Source organism: Gasterosteus aculeatus, chromosome 9 (genome assembly GCF_964276395.1).
Source record: "Gasterosteus aculeatus chromosome 9, fGasAcu3.hap1.1, whole genome shotgun sequence".
Taxonomy (NCBI): domain Eukaryota; kingdom Metazoa; phylum Chordata; class Actinopteri; order Perciformes; family Gasterosteidae; genus Gasterosteus; species Gasterosteus aculeatus.
Genome location: NC_135696.1, coordinates 2,612,382 through 2,629,828, shown reverse-complemented (window position 1 = coordinate 2,629,828; position 17,447 = coordinate 2,612,382). Strand labels below are relative to the sequence as shown.

General features: G+C 48.4%; 1 protein-coding gene across 5 annotated transcripts in view; it reads right to left on the bottom strand.

Annotated features, from left to right (window-relative positions):
• Positions 1–17,447, bottom strand: part of sh3pxd2aa (SH3 and PX domains 2Aa) — a 59,529-nt gene that overhangs the window by 11,687 nt on the left and 30,395 nt on the right. For 2 of the 5 annotated variants that reach the window (XM_040186811.2, XM_078080133.1), the window contains exons 7-10: positions 12,483–12,527; positions 9,059–9,187; positions 2,659–2,772; positions 343–426 (exon numbers count right to left, since the gene is read on the bottom strand). In XM_040186811.2, coding sequence (XP_040042745.2) covers positions 343–426; positions 2,659–2,772; positions 9,059–9,187; positions 12,483–12,527 — 372 coding nt within the window. The remainder of the gene's footprint in view (positions 1–342; positions 427–2,658; positions 2,773–9,058; positions 9,188–12,482; positions 12,528–17,447) is intronic. The other 3 variants (XM_078080130.1, XM_078080131.1, XM_078080132.1) reach the window with 3 other exon arrangements.

Genomic DNA, 17,447 nt, shown 5'->3' with positions numbered 1-17,447 from the left:
TGTTTGGGGAAGTGAGTTTTAAAAACGTGATTATAATCTGCGCCGAGACTTCGATGGGGGGTGTGTGTGTGTGTGTGTGCATCCGTCTCCGCTCCCACAGCTAATCTTTTCAGATCCAAAGTTAGTGTTGTGTTCAACGAAAGGTCTTTTTCGCTGAGACCAGCATATTTATTAATTACTTGCGCTGCGTGTTCAGCAGCGAGTCTATTCCACGGTGAGCGCTGACCGTGGAAGATGGACCTTTTGGTTTTTGCCACACAGGATTCCTCCAAGAAAAGAACCAGCACACTAAAACATCTGCATCTGCAGTATAAATATACATCACACTGCCTCCGCGTTCACCTCTGCTCTGCTGCCGGTTGACTATACCCCCGAGGGTCCAGCGGCGGTCCAGCCTCTTCAGATGTGCCTTCCGTCTCTTAGTTACTGATGAGGAGGAGGAGGAGGGTGAGCAACCAAAAAGGGGCAGAAAGAAAAAAAAGATGTAGTTTAGTGTTAGAAGCAGAGATTAGCAGAGTTAGCGGATAACCCTCGCTGTAGGTCAAGGACTCCTCCTGCAATGATGAGCTGAGATTGGGACGTGTTTAGTTCAGGATGTGTTAGATGTGACGTGAAGCGCTCTAAGCTGGTCTCATTCCCAGGCCGTAATGATAATGTTTCTTATCACAGCGCTCCACGCACCAGTAGCTCCGCGCTACGCCCCTCCCCAGCAGTCAGGTGACCAAGGACGGAGAGCTCAAAGACACCAGGACTTTCACCCAGGAGACAGTCCCGGGTGGAAGACAATGTTGAGTCTTTTATGTTGACTGAAGAAACTTTCACCTACGCCAACCTGTAACTAACAGTAAGGAAGAGCGTCACAGTTTGAGGAGCTGAATAAGACGAGGTCTTTCCAATACATCCGTCCATACATACTATGACAGTACGTAAGACACAGCGTTGCCTTGCTGCTTTATGGAGTCAAAATGTGTGTTACATTTTAATACAACAGACAACACGACCCGGAGGTACTAGTTATATAGAAATCTTCTGTTAGCCAGCAATGGGTTTCCCTCTGGACAATCGGGGACACACAGCGGTCCCCTACATGTCAATCAAACAATTATTTGTCCCGTTATGTTGTTTATCGACTGGTCAGTCTACAAGGATGAACCCTAAATGAGACAGAAGAGCATCAAAAGTATATTCTGGTGAAGGAATTCTGCTTGAGAATCTGTTAAACTATTTATTTAAAAAGTTCAACTAGCAATATACAGTTAAACGTGCAGCTGTGTGTGTGTGTGTGTGTGTGTGTGTGTGTGTGTGTGCCATGCCCAGAGGACAAATGCGTGTTGTTGAACATATGAGATAAGATCTTTGCTATGCAAATAGCCTGCAGCCCCCATTACCATAAGTACGCTGTGGGACCGGTGGGACATGAAACCACTGATGAAGGCTCAGGCTGAAGGTCCAGGAGAAGCTCTCAGAGCGGCTCCTCTACAAACTTATGTCCCTGTCTCTGAACCAAAGATTCATCAGGTCATGAAATTAGCTAAATAAAATGATAAAAAACAGGACTCACACAGTAAACATCACCTTATGAAGTAATTTGTGTCTAAAACCTTGCATCAACTAGGAAAGAAAAAATACAGATTGTCTTTTCATGAGGTCAGTCCTGCTTGCAGCCACAGTCATAACAGGAGACGTTTTCCTCCCTTATTGTCTAAGGCCCCATGGAGAGCAAACAAGTCTAATCTGATTCCCCCCCCCCACTTCCCGGGACCCTCCCTCGCTTCGGGTGCCTCTGCTACCTTTCTGGACTCCTGTCTGCCTTGCATCCATCCCACTGAGCACCAGCCTGCTGCTTTGACCTCCTAATAGAAATATCAGGAAGGGACGGCACAAAGGGAAATGTTATTTGGAGGTAATTTCAGCGTGAGCCTGTCGGATCCCCTCCAGCGGGCTGAGCTGTCAGTGGAATTAGTTTACAGACCACGCCGAGATAATGAGATGAGCGGGACGACGGGGGGGATCGGAGATAGGAAGTGACGATGTGTGCAAACGTTAAGACACCAGGTCTAATGGGTAAAGGAGGGGCTACATGTCTGTGAGTGTATTGGCAATGAAACCCGAATCATTACACCTGATGCAACCATTTTCTAGCTTGTATAAGGATTTAAATCTGACAGAGACGACAAAATATGTGTGTGTGTGTGTGTGTGTGTGTGTGTGTGTGTGTGTGTGAGGGAATGAGGAATAAGGCGCAAACAGTGACTGTGTAGCAGCGTTGGATCATCCAGTGGTCCTCTACAGCAAAACTATCGCGGCATTTCTGAGCATGCATGTGAGCATACGTGTGTGCTCACATGCATGCTCACATGCCAGTGTTTCCACTAAACATGGGGGCAGAAAGGTCGCAACAATACCAGGCTCCTGCCGGGGTTGCAGCCTCCCTGGGGGGTTACAGGAATTTTCTGTGGTGCCAAAATCTTGTAAACCCTTTGGCTGTGGTCTGGTACCATTTCACCACGCAGCTGCTGTGGTCTTCAAGGCTCCTAATGTGTGACTGGTGGACTGTTGGTGAGTGTGTGTGTGTGGACTGTCTCTGTGTGCAGTCTTTGATCGAGGTGTAAACTGTGGGTCTAATAATGTCATGTTGGTTTGTGCGTCTGCGCTAACCTTCTCCGGTCCTAGAAGTGCCCAGATCCAAATCGTCTCTGGTAACATTCTGGGAGTCCAGGTATGTGGCCGGCACCCAGCCCTGCTCCTCTGCTGTGCTGACGAACCACCAACCTGGGGAGAGCAGAGAGAGAGGAACAGGTCAGCACTGACCGGTGAGGACACCAATCGATGGGGACTACGCCGCCTTGATGCTCCCCTAAACGCAGTTAGTGAGGCCCAGTGATGACTCGCCACGAGTCGGATAGATCGACGGTCAAAACGCGAACCAACGTTGTTTCATAAACACATAAACCCCTGCAGTTGACTGGATGGGCCCGAGTGGAGGAGCCTGCTCGGCCCGCTGCACGTGACCTCAACCGTCTTAACCAGCACACACAGATTCATACTGAAGCCCCGTCACACACACGGGTGATGCAGAGTGTCTGCAGCGTAGCTTCCTCACAGCCCTGCTGAGGAGATGCGAGTGTATGTTGGGATTATTTGGAGGCGACGTGATCATGCCTCCAGCAACGGCGTCCATCAAGCCAGAGAGGTGAACATGTTTGATTGATGCCAGAGCGATGAAGGTTGCAGAGGTCCAAATGCCTGCTGTACTCCAGGCGGCTAGATAATAATAAGAAAGTCCATTCTAAAAGCTGAACTCTGAAAATGGTCTCGATGCCGCCCCGCTGTATAATCGCAGGTTGTCAGAGGTCCGACATGTTGAGCTGGCGGACTTTCACAGTCTCTCCTTCTCACAGGGCAAGCTTCAGACTCCAGCGTGTGCACACATGGGCGCTGCATGGTACGGTCCTCGGGCCCAGCGCCCCCCCCCCCCCCCCCCCATAAATCCGGCTCAGTAAAAGCCGATAAATGAGGAGCAGAAAGAGTGCTGGACTCTGACTCAGATATTCAAATGCACTCACACAGAGGCTGGAACGGTTTCAAAAAAACTAAAGGGAGAAGCAGATCTAAGTCTAAGGTAGTGAAAGAGAAAGATGAGGATCACAGATCTTCGTGTCCTTGGTCGCCACGCTGCCAAACGGCTCTTATGAGTGAGTTTTACAGAAAACCTGTCAGGCAATCAAACCAAAGCATAACTTGGCTCAGCGTAAGCTCTGCAGCAGAGACGGCGTGCTGGGGGACGTACTATAGGGGCACATGTGCTGAATCGGTCATATAGACAGTAACCCATTGGTTCGTTGTCATGCTCTAAGTGATCAAAGGATTCAGACCGATATGAGAGAACACCCTCCTCATTCTGTTCAACACCACTGCAGCACTCTGGCAAAAGAATATATGAGCAAATACAGAATCCCTTTTTTTCGCAATGAGCCAAAGACGGAAATAGACGAGATGAAAAAGATACATTCCTAATTTAGGACTACTTTCAAGAAGCTAAGTTGTACTAATATGTCAGTAAAGTTATTAAAAACAAACCAGTCGTAAAAGATCGTAAAAGATACTCATTTGCATGAGATTTACATATGAATTCGGAGGCGGGTCCATACCACTGTGAGGTACATCCCCCTTCTGACATTGGCACATACCACCTGCCACTCTTGGATCTCGCTACTGCGTATTAGTTCCAAACAATGTAAGAAGCTCATGATACCAGGCCACCGAGCCTTCGATGATTCATCGGACAGCGTCGCCATTGCAATGCATCTTTTTCCAACAGCAATAAAAGTGCTTTCAAAGGTCTAAGAAATGCGGGACATTGTTCAATCTGCTCAAAATATCTAATGTCACAGCTGCAATTTTGCTCAATAGCGCCCCCTACAAAATGTCAACGGAGCAGCTATCACGGTACGTTTGACGTAGATGTACCATCAGGTAGGCACATGCATCATACTAAGAATTTGGGTTTATGTTCTAAACCAGAGTTCTTCAACGTTTTTCAAGCCAAGCTCCCCCAAACTGATGGCGAGGTGCAGCAGGGACCCCCTATTTTACGGAGTTTGGTCGGCCATCTTTTATTTTTGAGCTTCACGCTCTTTAGACGTGAGCATAAAGGCGATCTGATTGGCTGGTGCCTGCGCTGTCGTATTCGCATGAAAGGAGCAGTGAGTGAAGCGGTGCCCAGCTTAAGATCTGCTGAGGGAAGCTGAGTGTGTGTGTTGCGGACTGACAGATAACGTCTTCTCCATCAATTTATGCGTTCGCTTCAATATGTTGGATTCATGTTAATGTGTATCTAAAGACCATAAATACAATTCTGATTCTGATTCTGAAGACATTTACATTTGTGGGGGAAAAAATTGTCTTATCAACCAAAAATTTTGCGACCCCCCCCTGCAGTACCTTCGCGGACCCCTTGGGGGTCGCGGACCCCCTGTTGAAGATCTCTGTTCTAAACCCAACAGGAAGTCAGCCATTTTGAATTTTGTATGAATGTGTCTTTCCCGGCGCTCCTTTAGCTTCTGAGTGGCCAGTCGGCTCAATAGACAACGTGATCTCACCTTTTGGCTTAAATCTATTTCTTTAAAATATTATTTTGTTTCTCCACATGGATGTATACGATGCGTCATTTCTCCCGGACTTGAATCGTGATTTTCCAAGCTGCTGCACAAGCAGTTGGTTTTGAGACCTGCAATTATTTTGACGGTCCGACATGTTAAAAACATGACTACGTATTTACTTACTCAGACACACACACACAGTTTTTTTACCGGCTTACATTTACGGCTATATTCTGAGATAAAGCACACTCAAAATATTCAAGGTTAAGACCTTAACTGGCCACTCTGCTGGCACACACAGGGAATACCGTCTAAACTGCTTGTGACAGTCACAGAAATGCAGGTACCCTCGACGTGCATACATGAATATGTAAGGCTGTAGAGAAGCTCCAATTGGATTTTCTCACAGCGTTGGGCTCTAATTGCAACAGCATGTCTTGCCAATCCTCGGCTGCTTTCTCCCTGAGGGAGGTACGGGGGAGGTCACGGGGAGTACAGCAGTAACAGACACTGATTCACACGCATGGACGGCGTGTTGAGCTGCTGTCTTATCTCTGTGACAAGTGAGCAGAGGGGGAGACACAGAGAACTGTTTAACACTGCACCCTGGGGACCGCTGCACTCACTCACTCACTCACTCACTCACAGGACTTTTACTTTGGAAAATGGTTTCAAACAGTAAACGTGGTCGGCTTTCAGCAAATACGTAGTCAGAGACGTCCTGAAGTATGATATATATAACTTAGAACTATATAACTTACTTACATTTTTTTAAAATAATTTTCCAACAAACTAAAAATCATTATAATTAACGATGCATTAATGGGTTTATCACTATATTGTTGCAACTGCTATAAGCAGAGCTAATTTTTGCATGGAAGTCTAATCAAGTAATTGTAATGGTGTTGTAAATGCTAACACAATAAATTAGTAGTAGTCTTGTGTTAATACATAAAGGTACAAGTAACCTGCTTCATACGCCCAATCCATCGTATCCCCATATAGGGGAACATCTATATTGTGTACACAGGTCCAGTCCCTCCTTAGCAGAAGTACTATACAGTCCACTCCCACTCTCTGTGGATGTTTAAACTCACAAAGGGTCCACTCAGACAACACTAAACTAAAACCATTTTCTGCTGAGAGGAATCTACTCTGCCTCCAACTGCAAAACTGCAAATTTGTTGGGGGGGGGGTCATATTCATTTCAAGGTGGAATGCCGCTTTAAGACACTTGGTCTTCAGTTAAAAATAGGACTTGTGAGGCGGCACCAAACCCCTTGCATGCTGCTGCTTTCCTAGAAAGTCACATTGACACTGTGAGATGGAAGCATTGCCTCCTAGTTGGAAGCTTATGTTCCCTGCTTGAAGTGTTCATAGAACACGGGGGTTTTGTTACTGAGCCAGACCTGTTGCAAGTGAGAGGGAACAGACCACAAGGACTACACGTGTGCGCAAGCGGGAGTCAACCACTCATCCTTCATATTGTGTATACGTATATGCGCGCACCTGTGTGTGTACATCGCCTGTTATGCGATGCTAAAAGCTAATTGCTAATCATCTCCAATCCAGAACACTCACTACAGCTTAAAGATTAAAGTTGTTGAGTAAGATGTTTGACAGCCTGAGGTCAAACATTGCTGATGAGACCCCTTTTACATCATTTTAACGGTCCTGTGGAGCTCGAGAATCCATAATTCAAAGATATATCATTCATATCTTTAGAAAACATAATCGTGTATCTGTTGAATTCTCAATAGGACTAAAGGGCGTAGGTGCATTAATGGTGATGTACAATAGTAAATTGAATTTGTTGGCCTCTGGTTTGGGTTTTTAGCTAATGATGATTAGCTGGCCAATGATCTATAACTGAACAAGTCAACACTTTAATTCAGGGAGATTTCTTAATGTTTTCCAGCCACTGCAGCACGTATCGTTTCATAGCCTGGAGGCCAGGCTTGTGGTCCAAATGAGGTTATGATACTAAATTGTAGCTCAAAGCTTTCCCCTTGCGCCAGACCAAGCAAAGCACTTAAGGACAAACCGTTGGAAAGGCATCCTGGTCCTGACTGCCAGCATCTGCTGGGCACCAACACCATCCTACCTGCTGAGAAGCAGTAGCATATAACTCGAGACGTCTTTATGTCTCCATGTGCCCCGTTGCTATTTCTGACAGATGCCCACAAAAAATGGGTTTGTTTTCCAAAATAGAGGATTACTGTTATCTGGCAACAGGAGGTCGTCCTCTATGCGAGGTGCAGAGTCGCGTCCAAAAAGGGCCAATCCGTCTAATCGCTTCAAATCAGCTGTGACAAAATGCCCGTGAACTTGGCACCAAGAAGGGCCGAGATATTTGGGGAAATTGCTTCTCCGGCTGGTGGTGTGGCTTAGGCACACAGTCACCCAACAGACCCTATTTGCAGTCTTTAGTGTTAATTTCCTTCTGGCATCTCCATTAGCCTCAGTAGAAGAAGAAAACGAGGGTATTTTTACCCGCATTTCCTGTTTGACTGGGTTGAATGGAATTAAAATGTCTCAAGGATGGTTTACCTTGAAATGTGGCCACCTGGTGGTCAAAGTTTTCACTTATGCAGCAAATGACTAGTTTATGACTGATATCTAAAGCCGAGGAGGACCCTGAGCGAGCTTCCAGCCTTTCCAACTCCCAATGCCTCAGGGCTTCAGGAATCTCACTTCAGTAGACAGCAGTTCCTAAATAGTAAGGTACCTGTGCAAGCATACATTGACACAGGATTCACACACACTGGGACACACAGCTCATGACATAACATGGGCGAACCATGAAGACGGCTCCTCACACTGACTAAACAACTCGGCCCAGAAGTCCAAGGTCAAGAACTTCTCACAAGGAAAAAAAACAACAACATCCGACTCTGGAGTCAAACACATAATCACATCAAGTCAAGCCTGCAGACACTTAAAAAACTGGCTTAAATATTCTGTGTTTTGGAATGAGGAACCATCTGTGCTCAACGTGCACAGAAACATATCTACATTGGGAGAAAAGGTTCTAAGCCTTTCTTGTGGGGAAATAAGAGGTGTCTGACAAGAGTGACTAGACTGTGAAAGAGAAGCTGACATTACCAGCCAGTCAGTGTCAAAGGAAACTAACGGGATGCAGGGGGGGTTGTGGGATATTATACCAGCTCGCAAATGTCTTTGTCTTGGAAAGGCCTCACAGTGATGTCATCATCAACATGGCTGTCGCTCCACTTCTTGAGCCCTGTAGATAGCCAGGAGGAGAGGTCCTAATGAAGACATCCGCGGCCTCCAGGTCGCTCCCGAGAACACACCGTCACACACACCACGCAGGAGCAACAGCCTCATCACAAAGGGTATCCTCTTCCAATGCAACTTCTTTAAGCAGTCAAAACCAAACCATGATGTCATATCTGCAGACGGGAGGGGGTTAAACCAAATGTGGGCGACCAAATGACAAGCTGCTTCAAAACAGACTGTCTAAGGCGCATGATCCCTCAAAGATGACAAGCCAAGACATCGCGTAGTATACGGGGGCAGATGTGCTGCTGTCGATGGCTGCCTGCTCACAAAACCAGATGTTCACTGGGCTGAGGCGAGGCAGAAGGTGAAGTGCAGCAGCTCTTTGGAGGTGTAATGCTACTCCATCAGTGTTTCTAGCCAAATACTTTTACTATAGTTCTCTGTCAACATCCTGGAAGTCACCCGATTCTTGGAAAGCTGCAGCCTTTCCTCCACAGCCAAACAGCACCTCCAGGTGGAGCTGAGCCAAGCTCGGGCATCAGGGCATGGGGAGGAGAGGGACTGAGATAAGGTGGAGTAGAGGAGCTGGGCTCTGTGTGGTGTTTAAGCTGCTGCTGATGGATCAGACAAACAAGAAGAGCCGAGCCGCATCCCCACGTTCCTGTTGTGGACCAAAGTGACATGAGCAAAAACAAAAGCAAGCATCCACTCACCGCTTTCGCTCTTCTCGATCACGTCCACCGTCTCGCCGGCCTTGAGGCTGATCTCAGAGTTCTCCTGCCTCTCGTAGTTGGCCACGGCCACGTACTGCTCCAGCACCATCGGCTCCGAGCTGTCCATCCCTGAGGGGAAGAAACAGGCCGTCAGCCACCTGCCCGCCGCGGCCCCCCGCAACCTCCGGACCCTGCGACCGCCTGCTCCGCTGTCCGCCCGGCAGGCCGCCATAGGCCAGCCCAACCCTCCCTGCCGCCGCACCTCCCTGACCAATCAGAAAGCCAGCTCACGACTTGGCCGCACAGTCCCGAACGTCTGGCCACATAACCGATCCGACCCTCGGCCCACAGCGACGGACCGAAGAGCATCGGAGAGGAGTCAAAACAAAAGGAGGTAACGGGGAGGAGACGTCTGCTGGGGCTGCATCTCACACCCAGAGTGATCCATGACAGAACCGGGTAAGATCCAAGGAGAAGGGAAGAAAGCGAGGAGCTGCTAATGCTTGAGGGGAAGAGTGAGGAGCGAACGAGTGGCAGAAGTTCTCTGGAAAGAGCAGCAGTGCGGTTGAGAGGAAAGGCCTCCCCTCCACCGCCTCTGGGAGCCAGCCGTTGGAAAGGGGGGGGCGGACACCAATGGGGGTAGTCAGCACTGCTGGCCTTAAATAGAAACATATGAGTGGACTAGAGAGAGAGAGGGAGAGAGAGGAGCCGGCTGGGTCCACGTTCATGTGAAACACAAGGAGCAGAGTTGTGGTGAGCCACTCGGCCCTCCTCTGATGTTTAACCTTTTCACCGCCGCACTTCACTTCTCATCGGGTTCTTGCGGCTTGTTTGGGACACGCGCGTTTTGCATATCGGTGATTAGGAAGAGAACACTTATACAATTAGAACAAACATCCGTCCTCCAGTGGGATCACTGAGGTGGTGCAGAACTACACCCGATGAATCAACCTCCTCAGAAGGCGGAGCTCTGCTATTGGACAATTCAAAAAGCTGAGCCGCAATGATTCACTGATGCTACTCGTGACCCATAGAGCTCAGCAGCTTATCAATAGCCACAGTGAGGCTGCTGAGTGACCAATTGTCCGACCCCCCCCCATCAGGAAAAAACTAAATTGAAAATGTTTTTCACAGACTGAACAAACTTGATCTCTGTAGAACTGAACCTCTAGTAATGCCTAAATAACTAAACATGGATTAATGAAGAACAAACTCAAAGTAATTAGATGATGGCTTAGGATTTCTGAAAATAATATTTATAATGAAAATAATATTTCTTTAAGGATTAAAGAAAACAAATAGTTACTGCAACTATCTTCTCGTCTTGTGAATGTATTTTTATTTACAATAAAACGTTTTTTAACTGGACAGAAGACAGACGTTCTTGGTAGACGGATACAACGTTCATTAAGGGCCTGTGTGTTGGTCGGCATCTGTTTGAACAGACCAGCTGTTCGTCTGCTACAATCTTCAGCCTCCAGCCACTCTTCTCATCTTCAGAGAGAAGCACCAACTATTGAGCTGCACGAGCTAAAGCTCTGAGTCAGGATGTCAAACAAGGACGTTTGCACAAACTTGGCCGCATCAGCACCACATAGGACATCTTTAAACTAGGCACTTTTTCTGCTTTTGGAATAAAACTATTTGCACCTATTCTGCAATATGCAGTGTTAACCTTTTAAATGCATGTTTGCATGATGCAGTTTATATGGCTCTAAAATAAGAAGCTTATGCAGCAGAAAGCCTTCATACATCGACGTTCCCCTAAAGAAGGTGCTGCTAATTTACAATAACTACTTTGGATCTTGTTTCTTTTTTACTATGTGTCGTTAACTCTGCTGCTGTAATCCCTTGAATTTCCCCACTGCAGGATTCTTAGAGGAGATTAGAATTATCTCGTCTCATCTTCATCCGCTTATCAAGGGTCCAACCATCTCATCTCATCTAATTAAAATATCGTATGGAGTGCTGATTTTTCGACTTTCAGAAATGTTCAGTATCAATAAATTCATTTAGTCAAATGAACCTGTTTCAAGTGCATTTATGACTGTAAGAGCCCGAAGCGTGTATATTGTTTAATTGGAGTTTCTGAAATACCGGATGTTTGGTTTTTGATTCGTCCATGTTGTGTAGGAGCTGGAAACATGTGGTATGTATTGAGCGGTATGTATGTTGGATTGACGCTCCCTTTATTTACTCGTTTATATTCAGGTCATGATCGCAGCAGGTGCAACTGAGATCAGCTGCATTAGGCACTAGAGCAGTTATTCTACTGTGTGACGGAATGTGTTTTGGAATGTGCCCTCTACAATGACACAACTGGAATACTTGGATATGAAGCCTTAGAAGATGTCTCCTTAAAGGACACTAGGGCATCTATGATCGGATCCGATGAACCGGTGGGAGCAGAGACGGCGCAGCAGACCATCTGGCTCAGTTAGCTCGTTAGCACCTGGCTAGCTGACATAATCAGATCCATCTTGGCAGAGCAGATGAGGAAGATGCTGCACGTAATGGTATTAAAAAGACAGTTTACGTCATCAAACATGCGCAGATACATTGTGGAGCTGTGCATGTTAGATGCCACGGTCCTTAAGATCCCAGAGAAGAAGAACCAGTGAAGTGTAGCTCATATACCGAGTGCCTCTCATCTCAAATCGGTTGGCGAGCGCAGTGCAAGGTTGCATCTCAGCAACCTGGAAGAATAAAACATGTTTAAAACATGACACATTGATGCACCAGGGAATGCTCATAACCTTCCTGCCCCCCTGGTTGACGCAGTATGTCTGCCTTCAGCATCCTCCCCAAAGGAACAATGATAAGCATGTTGGGCAAAGCGTCAACAGCAATCATAGCCGGTCTGAGCTAATAAAGCTATTTAGATGTGTTGTACTGTTGTAAGGGCTACCACGCATAGTTGAGCAATACATCTTCACAATTGTATCCCGCTTTGGTTCCATATACTTAAATATGGCAGAGTTACGTCCTAGTTGTTCCTCTCCTACTGACACAGAGCTGGAATGTCCTTCTCAATCCATGCCTCCATTACAGTTAAACATTGGTTAAATGCTCAGCATGTGGGGCAAATCTGTGATTGAATTTGTTTGAAAATATCACTTCCTGGAATGTTTATTGAGCAGACAAAGAACCAGACTTGACACCTCATTTCAGTCTGGGGCTCGCAGCTACATGCAGACCTAAGGTCCGTGCTGTGTGCCCAGCTGCTGACGGCCGAGCAGGCCTGTGGAGACGGATGGGTGGAGTCCAGAGGGAGAGAGAGAGAGAGAGCGAGCGAGAGAGGATGGGATGAAGGGGAGGATGATGGCAGTGCATGCAAAGCAGATGCTGACTGGAAGCGATGCAGCTGCCATGTGGCTCTCACAGCGGCTCATGCATAGTCAACATGTTAGACAGACAAGGCTACCTGAGGCCTCTTTCCTCGGGCTGTCTGTAAAGCCGTACATCCATACTGCAGACAAGAGAAGGAAGGAGAGAAGCAGAGAGGTTATTCAGTTGGACAGCATGCAGAAGCAACAGTATGGCAAAGCACGCCTCCTATTACATCACAACACATGGATGATGCACAAAGCCATGGCCTGTGTGTAGCTGCGTGGCTTTCTTCATGCTGAGGACAGTGAAGGATGTCTTGAGGGAAGTTGTATTACAGACAACCCAGACTCCTTCAGACCGGAAGACGCTTGCTCCCCCCTTTCCGTGACCCCCTCTCTCCATAACGTTCTCCAGTCCTTCCTTCCTTCTATCTGGATCTCCTGGAATGTCTGAGATGGGCGTCACGTCAGCCAATTATGTTTGTTCCTCAACCCCCCAAACCCCGAAAAAACATCCCCCCCCTAGCCAGGAAATGAAATGCCATGCATCAGAGTAGACAGGGACAGAGGGAGCGGTCCCCAGGTCTCCGGCTGCAGCAGACGGGGCTACCGTGGTATGTGTTGGGGCCTCTTGTCATCTTGTCCTTAAACATTGAGACACACGTATACCTCAGCGTGAACTATTCAGCCTTTTGCTTTAAGTCCTTCAAATGAATAAAGCTGCTTCTTGGAATGTTCTGTACCAACTCTACGGTTCTCACAGTCCCTTTCACTTTGTTCTGAGGTTTACTTACTCAAAACTACTTGGTCAGGTTTAGAAAAAGTTGAAATAAGTGTAAGTGTGTTGGTTACGAGACTGCTGGTGTGTGACAACTGCAACAAGTCCACAATAAAACTCCTCTACTTTTTGTTTATCTTCTGCTAGATCCATCCTGACCCACCTGATCCCAGACAAGCCTTCATCTCACTCTATTCAAACCACATGAACATGTGTAACATCTATGCCAGGAACAATGAAGAACCGGTCAATGTGGTGAAAGGTGGCATGGGGGGCTTGGATCTGGTTCTCTAGTCAGATGGATGGATGAGTTTACAAGCTGTGTGACGTCACTTGCTGCTCCGTCTGTGGGATGAAATGGGCTTCATGTCAGTGAGCGGTGGATTGTAACAACACACTGTAGGTGGAGTCCAACAGAGACTGTTACGACAAATAGATAAATGTTTCTGACGGATGGCTTTAGCTGGATGGAAGTTGGCCCCAGAGGGAGGGACATAGCTGGTCCCAGGTCAGCCAGGGTCAAAGCCCGCTCACTGTGATTACTACGCACTGGGCGACTCTCACTCCACGCTCATTGATTGATATTAACTCTCTGACTCTGGCGCCTCCATGCTGACCCCCCCAGTCCAAAGACATGCTCTGGAGGTTAGGCTAAGTGGGGACTGTAAATTGCCCGTAGGTGAGTGAGAGTGAAAGGTTTTTTGTCTATAATTTTCGGCCCTGCAATTGACTGGGAATTCACTGCGATTGGTGTACCATGTCTTGCATTGCTGGGAATGACGTATACACACAGCAGAGAGTTATTTGGGGTCAAGCTAAGTGCATCTGCAGCCATTCCTGTGTTAGCATGCAGACGTATTTATGAGTGCTACTAATGATGCCGCCAGCATCGGCCTTGAGAAACCGGTGGGACCACAAGCATGCACCATTTACGCCATCACTTGCTAATGCTTTGGCAAGAAACTGAAGATTTAGCTTCAGACGAAGAAATTGGAAAAATTTAGAATTTTCATCTGACAATGACACCAGATGAGAAACCAGAGCATCTTTTGCTGGGATCTTTTAAGAATGTGAAATACAGAGGATGAAAAGTGAGAGATGGAGGGCAAGGTGAAGTAGAAGCAGACACCTCTGTCACTGCTCTCTGCTGTTAAGAAACACATAGAACATAGAGCATACATACAGTACATCAACGGACTGTGGCCAGCCAACAGAACATTTCACACTGCCAGTGGTAGAGCACACCTGTAGGTAAGATTAAAAAGCATTGCAGGGGTTAGGCTCCAGCTAGCTAGCCATTTAGGGCTTTAATGGACAAGGGGGCAAAGGCGTCTTTGAAGTGGAGCCTGCACTGGGGGACTCTGAAGCCTCTGCCTGAGGGTGGAGGACATGGGTGGGGTCTGGAATTATCTTCTGGACCTGTCTGATGATGGTTTTATCAAAGTCACTAAGTTTCATTTGGGTGGAGGACACAGCTGCAATCAGCATTATGTGCGTCTTATGTACAAACTCCGACAAAAGTACATTCCGAACCGTATCAGCAGATCACCAAGTAAGACTGAAGGTCCAACCTCATGCTGGCTTTAACTGCATGTCCTCCACACAGTCACAGCTTCAATGATAAACTGTTAACATCACGACAAAGGCAACCAATCACTAAACAGTATTGATGGGACACTCGTGAAAAAGCACAGCAGCAGAGTGACAATGTCAAACCACAGGAAGAAGCAAACTGGTATCGATCCTTCTATCAGGAAGAGGGTGGAACCAACACTGTTACAAGATACGTTCTTGGACACACAGAGTGATATGGGGAGTGGTTCTGTTGGGCCCTCTGCTCTAGAACGCTGTGGGGAGGGTTCTGATGGGCCCTCCACTCTAGAACGATGTGGGGAGGGTTATGATAGGCCCTCTTCCCTAGCATGACGTGGGGAGGGTTCTGATGGGCCCTCCACTCTAGAACAATGTGTGGAGTGGTTCTGATGGGCCCTCCACTCTATAACGATGTGCGGAGGGTTCTGATGGGCTCTCCACTCTAGAACGATGTGCGGAGGGTTCTGATGGTCCCTCCACTTTAGAACGACGTGGGGAGGGTTATGATGGGCCCTCTTCTCTGGCACGACGTGGGGAAGGGTTCTCATGGGCCCTCTGCTCTAGAGCGATGTGGGGAGTGGTTCTGTTGGGCCCTCTGCTCTAGAAAGCTGTGGGGAGGGTTCTGGTGGGCTCTCTGCTCCAGAACGATGTGTGGAGTGGTTCTGATGGGACCTCCACTCTAGAACGATGTGGGGAGGGTTCTGATTGGCCCTCCACTCTAGAACGATGTGGGGAGGGTTCTGATGGGCCCTCCACTCTAGAACGATGTGGGGAGGGTTATGATAGGCCCTCTTCCCTACCACGACGTGGGGAGGGTTCTGATGGGCCCTCCACTCTAGAACAATGTGTGGAGTGGTTCTGATGGGCCCTCCACTCTAGAACGACGTGGGGAGGGTTATGATGGGCCCTCTTCTCTAGAACGACGTGGGGAGGGTTCTGATTGGCCCTCCACTCTAGAACGATGTGGGGAGGGTTCTGATGCCCTCTGCTCTAGAACAATGTGGGGAGGGTTCTGATGGGCACTCCACTCTAGAACGATGAAGGGAGGGTTCTGATGGGCCATCCACTCTAGAACGCAGTGGGGAGTGGTTCTGATGGGCCCTCTGCTCTAGAACGATATGGGGGGGTTCTGATGGGCCCTCTGCTCTAGAACGATGTGTGGAGGGTTCTGATGGGCCCTCTGCTCTAGAACGATGTGTGGAGGGTTCTGATGGGCACTCTGCTCTAGAACGATGTGGGGAGGGTTCTGTTGGGCCCTCTGGTTTAGAACCATGTGGGGAGTGGTTCTGATGGGCCCTCTGCTCTAGAACAATAGGGGGAGGTTTATGATGGGCACTCTAGAACGATGAAGGGAGGGTTCTGATGGGCCCTCTGCTCTAGAACGATATGGGGTGGGTTCCGATTGGCCCTCTGCTCTAGAACGCTGTGGAGAGGGTTCTGGTGGGCACTCTGCTCTAGGACGATGTGGGGAGTGGTTCTGATGGGCCCTCTGCTCTAGAACGATGTGGGGAGGGTTCTGATGGGCACTCTGCTCTAGAACGATGTGGGGAGGGATCTGATGGGCCCTCTGCTCTAGAACGCTGTTGGGAGGGTTATGATGGGCCCTCTTCTCTAGCACGACGTGGGGAAGGGTTCTCATGGGCCCTCTGCTCTAGAGCGATGTGGGGAGTGGTTCTGTTGGGCCCTCTGCTCTAGAAAGCTGTGGGGAGGGTTCTGGTGGGCTCTCTGCTCCAGAACGATGTGGGGAGTGGTTCTGATGGGCACTCTGCTCTAGAACGATGTGAGGAGGGTTCTGATGGGCACTCTGCTCTAGAACGATGTGAGGAGGGTTCTGATGGGCCCTCTGCTCTAGAACGATGTGTGGAGGGTTCTGATGGGCCCTCTGCTCTAGAACGATGTGTGGAGGGTTCTGATGGGCACTCTGCTCTAGAACGATGTGGGGAGGGTTCTGTTGGGCCCTCTGGTTTAGAACCATGTGGGGAGTGGTTCTGATGGGCCCTCTGCTCTAGAAAGCTGTGGGGAGGGTTCTGGTGGGCTCTCTGCTCCAGAACGATGTGGGGAGTGGTTCTGATGGGCACTCTGCTCTAGAACGATGTGAGGAGGGTTCTGATGGGCACTCTGCTCTAGAACGATGTGAGGAGTGTTCTGATGGGCCCTCTGCTCTAGAACGATGTGTGGAGGGTTCTGATGGGCCCTCTGCTCTAGAACGATGTGTGGAGGGTTCTGATGGGCACTCTGCTCTATAACGATGTGGGGAGGGTTCTGTTGGGCCCTCTGGTTTAGAACCATGTGGGGAGTGGTTCTGATGGGCCCTCTGCTCTAGAACAATAGGGGGAGGTTTATGATGGGCACTCTAGAACGATGAAGGGAGGGTTCTGATGGGCCCTCTGCTCTAGAACGATATGGGGTGGGTTCCGATTGGCCCTCTGCTCTAAAACGCTGTGGAGAGGGTTCTGGTGGGCCCTCTGCTCTAGGACGATGTGGGGAGTGGTTCTGATGGGCCCTCTGCTCTAGAACGATGTGGGGAGGGTTCTGATGGGCACTCTGCTCTAGAACGATGTGGGGAGGGATCTGATGGGCCCTCTGCTCTAGAACGCTGTGGGGAGGGTTATGATGGGCCCTCTTCTCTAGCACGACGTGGGGAAGGGTTCTCATGGGCCCTCTGCTCTAGAGCGATGTGGGGAGTGGT